Here is an 18,286-nt window from a genome sequence, read left to right as displayed (position 1 = left end):
CTAATGGAGGATCAATGTCTATTGGCAGAAAATGCTTATCCCCAAAATACTTCCCCTCTCTTAACCACAGCCGCCACCACCCTGCTCTGCTGCCCTCCTGCTGCACACACACACACACACACACACACACACACACACACACACACACACACACACATACACACATATTCACCTCCTGTTAACTACAGTAAAGGATTTTCCTACAAACAAGAGATGGAGTTTCATCCAAACTTCCACAACATACACACAGAGATATAATCTCACCTGTATTGTTGCAGTTCAGGTTGTTTAAAACTTTTATGGGTCTTACTTTTTCAGTTATCTCAGTCGGGAGATTTTTGATTTTTGCCAATTTTAGTATTTTTCCCCAACGGCCCAGATTCAGACAAACTACTGGAGGCCTTTGTTATTGGTTGGAATCATGACATTTCAAAAGTATGTTTGGAAGTTGAATCAGCTGGTATCGCTTTATTTATTTTATTATTTTCGCTTATGATTAAATATGATAACTATGATTTGGCGCTGTATAAATAACATTTAATTTAATTGATTTCATGGATCTGATATTTTCTTATAATTTCCTGAGAAGGTACTGCTATGTAACTGTAAATTCATAGGAAGGTTCCTTGAAACACCTGTGTAATTTGGTACTCATTATAGGGAAAAGGGAGACGGTGTTCAATTGTTACACTTTCAGTTAATTCATTACAATTAATTACTAGCATAACCTAGTTTCCAAAAATAAATATGTAATGAATTAATATTTACTTGGATTTAAATGGATCGGTTCATTCACAACATTCTTCAACAACTCCCTATAAACAAAACAAAACAAAATTCAAATCAGCACAGGGCTAACAGAACCAAAAATGTTTCTCTGTTTTAATAATTATGGTCTGTATGGTACACAAATTAAAAAGTGTAGTTTAGTCAGACAAGCCTTAAAATATCTACTTTTGATAAAAGCTGCTATATGTAAATGATAAACAACATACCTTCAATCTGCAAAAAGGCATAAATGCTTTTCCTACACGTCCCCACCGCCTGTCTCAACAGTCTGGTTTGGTTTAGGAAACAAAACTACTTGGTTAGGTTGAGGAAAAGGTCATGGTTTTTTGGTTAAAACAATAAATCAAAATTGACTTGATTCTGTGTTTGTGCAAATCTATGGTTACCATCTAGACATGACCCAACAGCTGTGGGGTGATGGAGGAAACACCCACAGGAGGTGGGTCTGTGTAGCACTTATATGAACGTATGACTTACAATTTAGCCAATCAGCGCCCTCAAATCTAATCCGAAAGATTTTTGTATCACCCCAAGTGAGCCCCTGCTAATGTCAGGACTAGTCTCTACAGCTTATTTTTAACTACTTGACAACGGTGAGCGCAAACCCTAACTCGGTAAAATATCTCCTTCAAGATCCCTTTGAGAGGAGAACTTTGGCGGAAAAATTTCAGATGAAAGAGGTTGGGCCAGATCAACCTGACCTCGTATTCAGACAGCAGGCTAGCGGAAAAAGGGAAGCAGTACATGCAAGGCCTCTCTCGTAGCTTGTACATCAGAAAGGCATGGTTAGCTGGATGCTTGCTTTTTAAAACAACGTGGACAGATCCAGCAGGGAAAGTTACAGGAGTGAGGGATATGAAGCACCTGTCTGAGAAAGTAAGGAAGCATGAGAAGATTATGGATAATTCTGTCAAGCTAGCCATATTAGGCAGAGTGAACATCGCTACCCAGGAGGTGGATATAGACATGCGCATTTTATCCAAAGTAATCGATGGTGTGAAGTTTTGTGGGGCTTCTGAGTTGGCATTGCGTGGGTATAACGAGACTCCTCAGACAACTCTTAGGGAGCACCTTAAAACAGCTACCGATTTTAAAGGCACATCTGTCGGACTGCATGCTGTCAGTCCCAAAGGATCACGCGGCTTACGACAGGGCAACTATAATGTAATATTATAAAGAGTATGCTCTAGACCTGCTCTATATGTAAAGTGTCATGAGATAACTTTAACTGTGTGGTGTTTTTGTGCTATGTGCATAGTTGACATTTTAAAACAAATCTCAAATAATTCCATGCGTGAGAGGTCAATTGATATTACCTGTTAACTGTTTGTATTGGTTATCAGGGACCCCACAATTTATTTTTGAGTATAATTCAATTTATTTCACTTAACAGGTTCATTTGAAATTAATTTCTATGTAGGTAATGTTTATTCCAAGATGTACTATGTCCATTCAAGTCTCTGAATAGCAAGGACTTAATACAGTTATTCCTAATTGCACCTCATGTTTACTTAGCCTGATCTTAACCTTCCTATTGGTTTCCCCAACAAAACAAGGTTCATAGGGCCATCCCAAGAAATAAAAATAATAATAATAATACATTTTATTTATTTTTATAAATAATAAAAATAATTTTCTGTTAAACGTTTTATATTATACACCCTGTGTGGGTCATCACACTGATGTGTTTGTCAAGGCATTGTTTACTGCTGTATTTCATGTTGGAATGAAATAATTGTTAAATATTTAAGTGCAAAGTAGTAATGAGATTTTGATACCCTCACTTTTTTTTTGCATTAAATCATACAGGGATGTTTGCTGAAATTGATTTGATGTGGCACAGCCCTACCTAGAAAATGTTCCACCAGCCGCCACTGCACAGAACTGTCTCTCTAGTACGTCTGGGAAGATTCTTCCAAGGAAGAAGTGTCTTTAAGACGTCCAGTTGCCTTTGACTTTGCACTTCTACATACTTTATCTCTTCACTGCATTTTTGGGTTAAAACATTAAAGAATCAGACATCATGTGGTGCTTCTACAGCAAAACAAGCAAACAAACAAAAAAAAGACCCTGTTCATCTCAACACGTGTGTAAACTTTTTCCCAACAGGAAGTGTGTGATGGAGTGGGAGGAACCTCATGACAGCGCTCTGTACTGCATTCAGACAGACGGAAATCACATGATAGCCAGCGGCTCCTCGTACTACGGTGTCATCCGACTCTGGGACAAACGGCAGACTGAATGCCTGCAGGTGTGTACAGTATATCCTCAGGATGAAATAAGCGACTGTGGTGTATACAGTATGAATTAGGTACAGTACAAGTTTAAAACATTATTTTATGAGCTAAATTCCACATAACCACATTCCACTTAACACTGTTGTAATGTGATTTCATTTTTTGTTTTTTTTGTGCAGTTCTTCCAGCTGAGCTCAGACCCAGTGAGCAGCCCGGTGTACTGTCTGAGGTTCACTAGCTCTCACCTGTATGCAGCCCTGGCCACCGCCCTGCACTCACTGGACTTCAGACAGAACCCCATCTACATCAGATGATACACACACAGACCCACATACACACACACACACACACGGTTCAAATTGATCTGTTCAATAAAGCTGTCTATTTTCACAGTAAATGTTTAAGGGACTGTTTATTCTGATCCAGCAACATGTTTACCATGATTAAGCTTTGTCAATTTTGTGCACTGCTTTTGGAAGAACTGAGCATTTCTACATGTCAAACTATGCGTTTAAAGGGACACGCTAGTGATTTAGTAACCATAAAGTTGGGGGACTCAAAAGAGACAGAAGAATGGTCAAAGAGGCCGAGATATCCTCTTGAGCTCTGTTCACACCAAACGCAAAGCAAATTTTCGGCTTCGGTTACTCGCGCAAGTTTGATGGCGGGATCATTTGTGAATGAATAAACACAATCTGGGAATATTCGCTCTTCTGGGTTGGTAATATCACCTAGAGATGCAGACAGCTCAGTGAATTTCACCTCGTTCTCTAAGGAACTGCGTCTGGATGACTGCCACTTCCAGCAAGACAACAAGCAAACAACTTTTAAAATGCTTGTTTTCTGAATGGGGTTTGGATCAATTAGGGCTAATGCTAGTGCTGACTTGGTTCATAGTAAAGTAACCAATAGCTGGAATCAAGTAACAGACACATATTTTCAGAACTTAGCAGGTAGTCCAACTTCCTGGCTTAATTTTCCTCTCCTTTTTTGTCCAGTTTCTGTATAAATATGTAGTATCACAGAGCTCTGGGTGCCAACAGACGGCTACAATAACTTTCTCCTCCATTTCTGACTCAATGCCAGGACGTCAGTGACATCAGGAGAATCTCAAGGCTGATGGGCTTTCGCAACACAGCGCCACGTGAATGTATACATGAATTTCACATATTTGTGTAATTCTAGAGCAGGTTATGCTCCAGATATCAGGATATCTGGATATATCCAGTTACCATGGCGATTTACCCCGGTAAGAACTGAACCACCGTCATAACCCTGAAAGCCTAGGGTTAAACCTGAAGTTACCTCGCTAACCCCAAATCCTGCTTCGTGGTACAGGCCTCAGGACCCTAAAACCAAAGCAGCTAAATGGAATTCAGCCCACTTTTATTTTATTATTTACACTTGTGCTTTTCCTACTGTGACATGTGGAAAACACCTATTCTACTTTGAATTATTTATCGATAAAATGCACTGGTCAGCCCAGTCAATTTACATTTGCTCTCCGAAACGCTTCAAAGTTTGAAACAAGTTGTTTGTGCACCAGACGTGATGCTGTGGATTGACAAGTGAGTTGTGGGAAGTGCAGTGCTGACACACCCGCACAGATATAATTGCAAAACACCAAAGACAAAAACATTATAATCACTGCTTAAAAAAAAAAAAAAGACAAGAATAATCATCCCTCGTGGTTCATAAAAAAAGTTCTTCTGATACTGTTTACAACACCGTAAGGGATATATATTCACTAGAAAGCATTTTAGAATGGTTCAGTGTAGAGTTGTTTTTTTTAGGTTTCTTTAATTCGAGTATAGAGAGCCAAAGTCCAATCATAACATCCATGCTAACTATAACTTCTGTTTGCATCATTACAAATATTACTATGATTTGGAATAGCCTTTTCACCTGGGATGATGATGACTGTGGACAGAGAGGAACTTTAACGCCCCATGAAGATGAACCAAAACACCGAAAGCGAGCCGGACAGAACTTGTTGAACATGAGAAGCATGCCGCAGCCTTCCAGTACAGGGCTAATCCATCAGCTTGAGGCACTGTGAGCACAAATGCTCAACACATAAAAAATCATGTGCACACGCTGACTGTTGAGCCAGTGAATAAATCCCAGTGAAGAAAACACAGCTCGGGCCTTTCCTCCCCAACACTTTGGAGTGGCTGTCTGGATCCAGCCGAAGCCTTTGAAGGGATTAAGGCACCTTAGCCTCTTGACAAACCCATCTCATCACTGTGGAAACACTATTTGGGTTTACATACATTTGACCCTTGCACCTGAGATCACACACCAGAGGGGATTTGGAGTGTTTGACCCCCCAAATCCACTACATACAATGTGAGGATCCATTTGATGGACAGAGATCAAATCTACTTGATCACACATCTGGATTATCAAACCACACATACAGTGCACCTGGTATTTCACACGCAGAAACAGAACAGTGGAGTTCTATGCTAGTAATCCTAGTAGGATATGGAGTGTGTATATGTGTATTAGGGTGAGTGGTCAGTTAAAGGTTCTATGTGGAGTATTCAGAAAGTCCTTGTTATGAACGACAGTCAGCTTCCTTGTTCCTTGTTTTGTCCACAATAACATTGTACTTGATAATAACATTGTTAGCTAATAGCTGATATCTGGGAACATGGTGAAGTCTGACAGGTCAAGAAACACCAGCAGTCAGACAGGGTTGGAATCAAACCAACAGGTTAAACAAACTTATCTGGCTAAAATGATTACCCAGACAGTTTACACACATCTGACCCATTGGGTTTATTTGTAGCAATGTTGCTGTGTTCCTTGTACCTGTAAAACAGTGAAATGTTATCATGACAGAAATGATGGACACAGCTATGAAAATAACACACACTGAAGATGAAGGTGTGAGTGTTACAGCTTAAGCAGGAGAACTATACAGTAAAACTATAATAAGGCTGTGTGTGGGTGTGTTGCTCTACCATTGTGAGTCTGGGCAGTGACCCTCCCTGCTGGCCATTAATGGCATATATTAGATCATATGCCGTCCATTAGCTAATATGCCAGGGCCACTTAAGAGGAGTGGCCAGGGTGCGTACAGACATTGCACACCCATGCAGGAGATGTGACCCCCAGGGACTCCTGATAGTTGAATTAATCATAGAGGCTGGGGATGGGGGGGGCAGTCTCCACAACAACACAATTGGTAGGTAGTTCTTTCTCTAGTCATTTGAGGAAAATCATTTTCAGTGAAAAGCAATGTCCCCGGTTTGAGTCCAGCCTACTGTCCACTGCAGTCACTGACTGGTGACCGGTGGTAAAATTTGATAATGGTTGAAAATACAGCTGTGTACTGGTGACCTCATGGTTAAGATGTATATTGTACCATTTATTTCGTTTTTTATTTCACCTTTATTTAAACAGGTAATCTCATTGAGACACCAGGTCTCATTCTCAAGAAAGACCTGATCAACGATACAACACAAAGTTACAGACATACAGGACATTCGATACATGTACTGTGATTGCAATGTCCCTGGTTCAAATCTGGCCAGGGACCTCTCTCCTCTCATTTCCTGTCACCTCTCTACTTTAGAGAGTACTCCTACTTTACCTACAAATTAAGGTGGGTGAGAAGTGACAAACAAACATGATTTATTCCAGACAGAGAAAGGTCTCTTAGATTTAAGTCGAAACAAACCATGTAAAATCAAAGATGGTGCAGGGCTGCTTACTCTATTACTGACTGCAATAGAGAGCCAAATAATGTGTAATCGGAACTTCCAGGTTCTGTTCCAGAAGTAAGAAAACCTGATTTAAAATCCCTTTGACATGTGTAATATTGCAAATGACTAAAAAAGCTTGCCTGCCCTTTTTTTAAAAAATCTGATATTCTTGTTCATTCAATGTTTCTGTTTTTAGCGGCATCGTCTAGAACCTAAAGGTAAATGCTGACAAACAGCAAGGTCGTGGGCTAAACATCACGACTCGACAGAAGAGGCAAGTCGAGGGGCCGCAGCTAGCTCAGACATGTCTGTAATAACAGCTGGGCAGACAGGACTGAAAGGCCTCAAAGTTTTTAGACAGCAGAGATTACAGCTAGACTGTTGGAACTTGTGTTGACGTGTGAATATCACGCATAATAAACAGATAGAATTTAAAAAATCATAATTATTGTTTGACTTTGTTACAATCACGTTTTCACCTTGTAAAAGCAAGTGCTTTAGTGGATGCTGATTTGTCCCAAATATGGACAGCAGACCCCAGGAACACTCACTAGATCTCTCATACGCAAGTTACAGAAACTAGTGGAACAGATGCTGACGGGGGCCTAGTCTGGATGTAGGCTGTAGGCTGCTGGGATAAGTCTGGCGACGATTTCAGTTGCCATTCTCCTCCCCTTCCACTAACTGCGCGTTACTGTTTTCAAAGTCCATGGTTTGAACGGGTCCAGTGTGCTCCTCCAGAGCTAAAGTATAGGTAGGCTTCACCTCTAGGACACCAATGATCAAGTTATGTTTGAGTTATTTAACAGTAAACGTTGTAAAATCACGTAGTCTATATATCCCAGAACGACGATGGGTTGAGCCAGACCTTTCTCCACACTTCTAGATATGCGAGACTCGCCAGGGGCCTAACGTCAGGACTTTGGTTCTCCATGCTGCTCTTCAGCAGTGCACTCAATGCTGCCACTGGTGGCTGGAAGCTATATTACAGTGTCACCGGGTTTTACACTGACCCTCTCAAAAAGGAAACACAGATGTACATGCAGATACAGTGATGGATGATTCTTTTTAAACCCTTTTTAAGTGAAGGAACTCGCGGGATTACATTTCACTGTGATTGTACCTTATACGATTACATGTGACAAATAAACTTGATTGACTGATTGATTGATTGATTGGATCAAATATTTTGTGTTGGCCACCCAATTGCTGATTTTTTTTTTTTTTTATGTGGAAAGAAATAAGGCCTATGTACAAAGAAAATATTTACAACTGTCCAGTTTCTGTAAATCAGTAGATGTTACCTTCCCTGTAACACAACTGAGACTGACTCCTCCACTCTTGAGAAGGCCCTCCCATCAGGCTAATTGATTACAAAACATACTCAAATAAATGCGACTCTCTCATCAATCTCATCGAGTATTCAATTGTTCCCTGCATGAACACAATTCATACAAAAAAATGATATATTCTTAAAGGTCCCATATTGTAGAAAGTGAGATCTCCACGTCTTGTTTGATTATAAAGCAGGTCTTGGTGCTGTATAAGTACTGTGAAAGTATCAAAACGCTCAGTCCACAGAGAAATGCACACAGCCCATATTCAGACACTGTGCCTTTAATCGAGCCGTCAGGACGTCCGTAAGGTTGTGATGTCACAACTATACAGTCACCGCACTCAGCCACGCCCGTGGCAGGTCATCTGCTCCAATCACAGCACGCCCTCAACGTACAGGGACGCTCATCCACCCGCTCAGTCTGTCTAAGTTATTGGAGCGCTCTGCTCAGGACTACTCTTTAAGTTTTTGGAGGTTGTTCAGTTTCATTTGGTTTAGGATTTCAAAAGGTTTCACTTTTTAAAAAAAGTATGTTATCAGTTAAACTTTAGCTGGAGACAGATGACAGTGACTTGCTGATGATAGCTGATGGATAAATGGGCCTGGTTGTGAGCGATGTGTTTTCTTGTCTGTACATGTCCTTCCTCCACTGTGGTGTCACTCAGGGTTTGGGAGCTTAAAGGAAAAAAAGGCGCCAGCCCTGCTCTCTCATCCCCGATGCCCATGTCTTGGGTGACATCATCCATTTCAGAAGGTGCTACATCATGAAGCGCAAAGCTTCTGTTGAGCGTCAGACCTATGAAAAAGGCCACACTGTTCATCCGAACACTTCAAACAATTCTTTGTAGCAAAAGACAGATGCCTCTCAACACCAACTCTGTATGTATGGCAACTACAGTATGGTTATGGTTAATAAGCACATCAAACACATCCCAGCAGTGATCAGACTGGATTAAATGTGGTGCTGCATGCTGTCATCTAGCATCTTCTACTCATTCTTTCTATGTTCCTCTGTCCAGCCACTGTCAGGGCCCCCTTAGAGTCCCCTCAATCCTACTTTGGTCACCCCTTGGTTAACCCTCACGTCGGAGCTTGAGACTTCAGTGGGAACTTCCACAGTGTCAGCTCAGAGTGATGCTCCAGCTAGCCTAAACAAACACAACAGAGTAACCACTGCAGGCACCTGTCACGCACCACCCTGTGACTCATCCCCTTTCACACAATGGCTAACCTGTAATTTACCCCCAGCACTTAACAGGACCATCACCGTAACATGAGGAGACGTGAAGAATCAACCGCTGTTTTCCTTGGCCAAGTTCACTGGAGCTGAATGGAGCAGGACAGCTTCTCTTTTCACTGGATGTGAGGCTTGTTTCCTTCAGCTCTGAAGGCCTGGGGGCCAGCTCATGGCTGCAGAGGTGGCAGAGACGGAGGATTGGATATCAGAAGCACCTTGCTGCTTGTGGTCTCTGGACAGATTATTGTGGTCAAAGTGGTGGTACAATGAATAGTCTGTCTCCTAGCTGAGGAGCTCTCCGTTTGGCTGCAGAGGGCTCTCTTACTGTGAGAGTCCTGCTGAAGATGTACCAATGGGTCCATCTTGTGTTCATAAGGTGAAGTTCACATCTTGATCATAGAAGTAGAGGCTCAGCTGTTGAAAGGGATAGACATGAATACACTCTTAACATTGAGATTATACCCTTGTTTTTATTTGTGCATTGCACTGTATCATTTTCACACAAGCCATTTTCTCCATTTCCATTTCTAGGTAACTTTTTCTTTGCTTTATCTTTTTTTTATCTGCTGCCACAACAGCCCTCTTTGCCATCTGGGTAATTGAATCTCCATTCAGTATAATAACACCCCTACAAGAAATCACATGTGAAATTCATACTTCCACATGTGAAATGTTACACTTCACTACACACACATCTGAAATATTTCTGAAAAATTCTTACATTTTCAGATATTACACAAATGATGAGAGTGCCTTTTTTTAAAACCTAAACTATACATTTGTGAGGTGTTTCCAAAGCTGCGCTTGTCAGTAGTTTTTATTCTAACAGTGGCTCAAACCACCATGTGTAATATGAAAAGGGTTGCCCTGCCTGTCCGATTGCCCTGTCTGTCCCATGCCTGATCCTTTACAGGGAAATATGAGAAGGACTTTTCCTTTATCTTTATCTCTATCAATGCAACCACTGCCATAGTGGAATATGAGCACACTACTATCTACTGCATATCCAGGCAGGGCTGTGTGTCCCTGCACCTTCTGTCCCATCAAGAATGAACTCACACATATCCCCTAAAATATCGGAAGGAAAATAGGAAGAGAAATCAAATGAATCTGTGCCCCCCCCCCCCCCCCCCTCCCAGATACACATTTCCCAGCCTCCCATACCAAACCCTCCCAGCTCTTACCCCTCACCTGTCAGTCATTCCTGGGTTCCTGGTGCTCAGGGGACCACAGGCCTGTCAGACCTCCAGCAGCCCCACAAAGAAATATCCTTCCTCCCGTCACAACCCACCCGTCCCTCCCCTGCCTCACCCCCATCCCTCTCAGGCCCGCCAAACAAAAATAAAGTCACATTGAAGAGAGAGTGGCCGGGGCTCCTGCTTTGCAGATCAGTCAGTGGATACCTGATTGTCACTCATGGGGTTGGGCCCTTAATCCTATTGTTTCTCCGACAGGATTACTCTCTGTGGTCCCTCTCTCCCTGTGGCTGCGTGCGGGAGAAAGGCCAGATTAAGGGGATTAGCGTGTATCCTCCTGACTTGTCAAACTGGGATGTAAGGAACCATTGACTTTCTTGGGGACCCAGAATGAGGAGAGGCAGAGAGGTGCCTAAAGAAGAGGTCATGAAAGGCAGCGGACAAGCCAAAATTCCTGAAAGGACAATGCAATTTGTTTGCTTTTGTTCCCTCAAACCGGGCTGAAAGATTCAAAGGGCCGGCCCTGAGGAGAGGAGAACACCAAGCCAAGAGAGATGGAAGGAAAGAGGGAGAGAGTGGAGGGAACTTAACTTGACGTTTGGCAGGCCGATCTAGATCGCTACAAAGAAATTCACAACAGGGTTACTCTGATGTATGGGATTATTAAACTGCTCAGCTCATGCAGGGTGAGGTTGAAGAGTGAAGAGGTCAAAACTTCAGCAACACTTGCAGTATACAGAACCAATGTGTTTCAGCTTGTGGCCTTAATCAGGTTCATCATATGAGAACATGTAAATGTTATTTGTAATGTGTTTTGTAAAAATGTATGTACAAAATAAAGCACAACAGAAACTGAAATGATAGGGGCCTGAAGATGACACCTGGATTATTACGTAACCTTGAGGAAGGGCCCTGAGTTATTGTCTAGTTTTAAAGCCTATATTCTTTCAGTTTATCGTGTGCTTACATGGTGCATATTCCTAAATACATTCTTGCTTGCACAAATTGGCAAAAAGTAATCACAAATGACTTACTAATACATACACAATGCACAGAGAGTGAGAGAAAGAGGGGAGGTTAAGAGGGGACCACACAACTCACTTTTGCCCCAGGGCTCCCTAGGGGGTTAACCCTGGACAGGTTAGAGTCTATGGCGGATGAAACAACAGTTTCTTTGTCACATTTCTTTTGAATAACAAAGATTTAAGTGAATTCAGGAATATTCATTCTGGGAACTTGAAAGTCACATGGAAGCTTCTTTTCATCTATGGTCATGATTGTATTGTGAATGACATCGGGAGGCTCCTGTGAGCAGCTAAACCTGGGGTGCCACAAACAACCTGGTCCACCCGCAGACCTAGCAGACAACTGACAGTCCACCACCTTAGTCGGGACTCCCACACCCTCAACTCCTCTCTGGGTTGGAATTTTCGCATTACACACATCAACATAGTGGTCACGGCCATGTCCCTCTCCTCTGTCTCTCTTTGGAAAACAAACACAGAAAACAAAGTGGAACAGCAATTCATGATGCCCACCCAAACTAAGAAAAAGGCACACATGACCAAGAGACATAGCACATGAACAGGCTGCACTATGTGAGCCAAGCTACGAAGCATTTGAAAAGCTTTGGTCTGTTTTCACAAATCAGAGACTGGTATTTTCTGTGGCCTCTGACAGACAGACATGCAGGCCAGAGAGGATGTGATCACGGTTCTTGTGGACTTGGCAACCAATGATGACCTTTAGTCTAAACCAAAAAGCTAGCCTAGCCTACCAATATTGAACACAGCTAACAGAGATTGGAGATGATTTGAAGAATGGTGAATACATCCTTGTTGGAGCTGGGGTTTTCATCTGTGGTCCCCCTTCTTCTATGGTTGTAGATGCATCTGCAGTGGTTCCTTTACTACGAGAAACATGCCGCCTGGGCCTCAAATATCCGAACCCCATAAGAGAGTGGCAATTTAAAGAGATAGCTCTGCTTATAGGCTCATATAACGTGGTACTGTATGAGTTGCTCACTGGCATGTGGTATTGATGCATGGACAATAGCTCAGACAAAAACAAAAAAAACAATCTGAGTTCCAAACATGTTATTCTATTCACCTCCCCTGTAGTGGGGTGGTGGCGGTAATCTCAGAGACAGGCAATTTCAAAATCTGGACTGATAAAACCTCCAGTAGATACCACAAGAAATAAAAGGGAATATATGTAATTATTCATTTAGTAATCTGGGTGAAACGACCATTTAATAATTTTAATTTTAGTATAAAACACGTGCACACCTTTCATCCATACCATTTTGAAAGCCCGCTATTAACTGGATTAAATAACTACTGTTTGCAGTAATTATATTCGCAATGACAACGTTTCCTATTCATTCTCCCCACTGCAATCCTTATTATAAACTGTTGAATGCTGAAGTCAAACTGACCCCGCCTGCCTGGTGAGAGATGATCCACACGTCATCGAAAGCACCATTTTTGAGTGACAACAGAAAGAGCCAATTGCTGTCTGACAAACGACTACATTCATGAAAGGACCAATGGCAGAGAGTGAGAGCGGTCTGAGGGAACAATAGTTGAGTTAACTTTAGGTGGACTTGTTTTGTTTTGGTTAGACACTGGGGCCGACGTTTCTGTTAAAAATGCAACTGTTAATGAACAGTTTAGCAGTAAAGAAAAAGTAGTCTCTAATATTTTTGGCTATGGGGTCACTAAAGTTCAACGTTGGACAAGAAAATCCAGCGACGGCGGCTACAGTCGCAGAGGTAACAGCTAGCCGACATTCTTTAACAGTTTGGCACTTAGTTAGTGGAGCTAGTTAGCTACATTACTTAGCTAGCCTGTTAGCTAAAACGTACATTTGACTGGACAAATTGTTTTCATGCTTTGGTTGCTGGCCACGAGTCGTGGATTGGTTTTGAAAGCTACCTTCCTTGTAGGCCAATATCGTATTCGCCCCAACAGTCATGCCATGGGTAACTAAAGTTAGCAGTGTTGTTAAAATAGCAAAGTAGACCAGGCTAACTTAGGTAACGTTAGCAGGGATGGGCAATAGTACACGTTTTGATTCCTGTTTAACGCCAAATGATACCGAGGATTATAGCAGATTTCCTAACGTAATTTCCGAACAATCTAGAACTGTTATACTATGTATGACTGTCCCGGGTCAGGGTTATAACTATGATTGAAAAATGGTCGTTGAAGTATAACTCACGTTAAGCCAAAGACGAAAACCTAAAGGTGCTAGTTACATGGAAACTACGCACGAAGGTCAGCAGTGAATACACGTATTAAACTCATTAGTTACTGCTTTTAGCTGAATAAGTCATTATGAGATATGGCTACGTTTTACTGATGTGATAACTGCTGTAGTTGCTGGTAATAATCCTTTCACATTGTGTGACTGTGGAAAAAGACTGATGCGTTAACGAAGTATTGACAGGTGAGCTGTTTAGGGCAACATAAACAGACCTACAGCATACAGTACTGGTCACTGCATCTGCTATAACAGTATCAGAATTTGTGACCCTATCTAAATGTGTTTGGTGCACTGGCAATATTGCTGGCATTCCTAATCAGGTCATAGATCAATAAAGTATTTCTGATTCTGATTCTGAATATGATGTAAAACATGGTATGGAGGGAAACATCAGGATTGGCATCATCAGTACTGTGAAGATGTTTCCATTCATCACTCATGGTGGTAGTGTTAGGTGGGTCAAACCCATGCTGATGGTTCAGACTGTGAAATGGGAATAGTAGGTCTGTAAGCGCTGTCTACAAATCTGGAAAACGGTGATGAATGAAAGTGACACATCGAAATCTAATCATACTTGCTGGCTAGCTGTATTACCTATCAAAAAGACAGGAATCTGAAAGACTTGTCTTTGCTTTTGTATTGAGTATTACTACTGCTGCAGATGGAAATGGCTTAATGTTTCAGAGCATGGACAACAGTGGCTGTGTTAGTTTCAGGCAGGTCAGCGTGATGCAGCAGTGTCTTTTTTTTGTCATTTAGATTTTTTTTCTTCTCACAAATACCCTGCAACATTTCAGTACAACACACTTTTCACGTGGTAGTATACAGGCAACAAAACACACAAATACAGACAAAAAACAAAACTGAAAGTAAACATACCAGCACAGCATGATAGATCACCCCCCCCTTCCTCCCACATAACACACAACCACCCACATTACATACATTAGGCTTTCTATTACAAAGTGATACCTAGTGATCTTCACCTTTTAATAAATCTGAGAAAGCTAGCCCACATTTCAGTGAATTTCATCAGAGTTTTTTAGTTTAGATAACATTAACTTGTAATAGGTTGTTGAACTGTCGTGAGTTTGATCCAGTCCTTGTTACAGGGTGTGCTCCAGTTCCCTAGTATAATCCTGGCTGCATTATAAAAGCCTGCAAGAGCCAGCCCAAACTGTGCCTTTGTAAGTCCAGCTGGTAAAACAGATTTGTCTCCAAGAGGGCAAAGACAGGGCAAAGACGTGGCAAGCTTGGCAATGGCTGATCTAGCCACCCCTCAATTGCCCCAACCACTCTGGTCCAAAATGGGGAAACCAGTGGACAGTCCCACATGAGGTGTAGAAAAGTACCCACATAAGTCTTACATTTCCAGCACTCATTGCTTTGAATTAGACCAAGCCTTTTAAGTCTGACTGGAGTCCAATAATATATTGTAACCGGCAAAGTGATATATTGATTCCAGAGGCTCTGCTCAGTTGGATCCAGACAGTTTCTGGACCGCTGAACCCAAGTTTGTTTTCTTCAGCAGGAGAAGCAACAATATGTAAAACAAAGACATTAGGGTTAGAGCTGAAACGATTAGTAAATTCTTCGATTAGTTGATCCACAGAAAATTGATCAGCAACTATTTTGATAACCAGTTAATCATTGAAGTAGGGGAGGGCAGGACTACATGATGCTTTGATCATATACATATATATTTGATATAACAAAACTGTACTTAAAATGGTGCTCAAAAGCACATTACAAAGTAAGCACTTTGTGAGTGGAAAAAAAAATATGGGTGTTAAATAGTTTGTGGCTACTGTCAAAGAATTTAACTGACCAATTTATAATATGCTTGCTATGCCAGAACATGTTTTTAAAGGTCCCATATTGTAGAAAGTGAGATCTCCATGTCTTGTTTGATTATAAAGCAGGTCTAGGTGCTGTATAAATAGGGTGAAAGTATCAGAACGCTCAGTCCACAGAGAAATACACACAGCCCGTATTCAGACACTGTGCCTGTAAACAAGCAGTCAGGACTTCTGTAAGGTTGTGATGTCACAACTATACAGTTACCGCCCCCAGTAGGTCATCTGCTCCAATCACAGCACACCCACCAAGTACAGGGACGCTCATCCACCCGCTCAGTCTGTCTAAGTTATTGGAGCACTCTGCTCAGGACTACTCTTCAAGTTTTTGGAGGTTGTTCAGTTTGTCTTAAGTTTGTTTCAGACAGAGGGGGGACTGAGGGGCTGTAGGAAGGGCCAGGACAAGATACATAAGGACTTTTTATGAACTGTGAATCATGCAAAGCTACTCTAGTGGACTCCCAGAATAAAAATATAGAGCTGAAATGAGCAGAATATGGGACCTTTTTAAAGCCCAGCTCTAGTTATTACTGTGTCAGAATGCTGTATGTTGTATCTGTAGCTTCCTCAATCCAGTGTGTGACAGAGTAGTATGTTTGTGTATTTACAGGCCAAGTTGGTGTGCCAGGGAGTAAACAACCAGAGCTACATCTGTGAGTCAGGTCACTGCTGTGGAGAGACGCAGTGCTGCAGCTACTACTATGAACTGTGGTGTGAGTTACCCATCTTTTCTTTATTCATGCCACATACTAAATGACATGAAGCAAAACTATCATCACACCATAAATCCATATTGCACCGGCTCATACAATGTGCATTTGCTATATTTTTATTCTATACAGCTAATATTACTATTTTATTATTACACCATTACTATTACATTACAAGTAAAGTAAGTCTGAAATGCAAAAGGGATTAAGCGGATGTTTGATAAAGATCTGGACTAGTGCCGGTTAGGCGAGTGAACCCTAAACTAGAGTGGAGTGGTGTCTAATCTGTCACTCACTATCTGAAGCACATGCTGATTGGTTGTCTCTCATGTTACAAAAGCACTCGTGCAATTTTAATAAGGACTCCCAGTCTTTCAGCGTAATCTCGGATATTTATTTGATTTAAGGTATAGTTGGTAATATCGGTATTGGGTGCCGATACTGATGTAATTCACTCAGATATCGGATATGTGTGCTGTGCTGCATCGTTGGTTGTTTTAGTATCAGTATTTGTAGATATCCAAATTCAGGTATTGGAATTGGATCAGATCAGAGCTGAAAAAAGTGGATCAGTGCATCTCTAATTTGAGAGTGCTCTTAGTGACTCAAGTTTTTTGATACAAAGAACCAGAAGACTGAAGAAGAACCTGAGGGCCTTAAACCAGTGAAGAGGTGTTCACAGTAACTAAAACAGGTTGTCAGATCTCACTACTTTTTCAGCACTGACCTGGTGTCGAAAACACCTACAAGACGTGTCTACAGCAAAGTAAAAAAAAGTATGTTTACACTAGAGGCCGACTCATACAGCATTTTTGGGGCCGATACTGATATTAGGGAGTAAATTATTGTATTATCAATGTATCGGCTGATATTTTATATTCTGTATATTTACAGAATATGCACATTATATATTTGACCAGGAACCCAACTAGTTTGTGTTGCATGTTCTATTCTATATTCTATTCTAAATAGCTTAATCTTCACTAGTGAGGCATGTATCTTTATATTTAAGTATATTAAAAAAAAGTTACTGGCAAAACATCTGATGCCCTCTCTACTACAGTTCTCTACTCTATAAAGCTAGCCACGAGATGCTACAGCTTTGTTCCAAACCATTATTTCAGTGGATTTAAGTCCAGTCAGACACCACTTGATTCTGCATCACAGTCTGCTCAGCTATGATGCATTACAGTGCTGAGAGCATTGTAGCGACAGCCCACATTTCCCAAATCGGTCGGGCTCTAGTTTTTACTTAATCTTATACACCTTTGTATTGCTTATTGGGTCTCAACAACATTAACATATTTTGTCACGAAAGAGTTGATAAAAACTGTGTATATACTCAGCAAACTAAGGTATCAAAAGGGTTATGTTTGTCAGTACTGAAGCTCAGATAACTTTATTTTTCAGGATATATATTAAGTGTGTTGTGGGCTTCCTGCAGGGTTCTGGTTGGTGTGGACTCTAATCATTATCCTGACATGCTGCTGTGTTTGTCAACACTGGCGCTCCAAGCAGCGCTTCCAGCAGCAGCGTCGGCAGAATGAGATCAACCTTATTGCCTACAGAGAGGCTCACAACAACTCTCACCTACCCCTCTATCTCAGTAAGTAATCCAACGAGTAGCTGCCTGACATGCTGCTGCCTCCACACATTCCCCACATAGTTAGTCTCTATCTGTCAAACTCATTACCAGCCGCACACCGTACATGTTTGTAAATAGAATGGGAAGTGAAAGATTCGAGCAGCAAGTTGTCAAACTGAACTACCGTCCAATGAGCTGCTGACAAGTAGAACGCCACTAATAGGATTTGCAGTATTAATATTGGTGCTGATCCAGCTCCTAATACAACTTTCATTCACACACGTGAATGTACAACACACAAGATTGACAATACGTTTATTTATATATATATATTAAAATGGCTAAATCCCAGCAGAAGAA

General features: G+C 41.4%; 2 protein-coding genes across 2 annotated transcripts in view; both read left to right on the top strand.

Moving 5' to 3' along the window:
• The window catches only part of fbxw4 (F-box and WD repeat domain containing 4), a 48,816-nt gene extending 45,407 nt beyond the window's left edge, over window positions 1-3,409 (top strand). The window contains exons 8-9 of the mRNA XM_070916057.1: window positions 2,899-3,040; window positions 3,206-3,409. Coding sequence (XP_070772158.1) covers window positions 2,899-3,040; window positions 3,206-3,340 — 277 coding nt within the window. The 3' untranslated portion in view covers window positions 3,341-3,409. The remainder of the gene's footprint in view (window positions 1-2,898; window positions 3,041-3,205) is intronic.
• A 9,764-nt stretch (window positions 3,410-13,173) lies between these two features.
• wbp1la (WW domain binding protein 1-like a) overlaps window positions 13,174-18,286 on the top strand; it is an 8,629-nt gene continuing 3,516 nt past the window's right edge. Inside the window, exons 1-3 of the mRNA XM_070915776.1 lie at window positions 13,174-13,281; window positions 16,242-16,344; window positions 17,786-17,947. Of these exons, the coding sequence (XP_070771877.1) occupies window positions 13,219-13,281; window positions 16,242-16,344; window positions 17,786-17,947 (328 nt within the window). The 5' untranslated portion in view covers window positions 13,174-13,218. The remainder of the gene's footprint in view (window positions 13,282-16,241; window positions 16,345-17,785; window positions 17,948-18,286) is intronic.

The sequence above is a fragment of the Enoplosus armatus genome, chromosome 12 (genome assembly GCF_043641665.1).
Source record: "Enoplosus armatus isolate fEnoArm2 chromosome 12, fEnoArm2.hap1, whole genome shotgun sequence".
Classification (NCBI taxonomy): Eukaryota; Metazoa; Chordata; class Actinopteri; order Centrarchiformes; family Enoplosidae; genus Enoplosus; species Enoplosus armatus.
The sequence above is the reverse complement of the archived record's forward strand: the minus strand, read 5'-3'. Positions and strand labels throughout refer to the sequence as shown.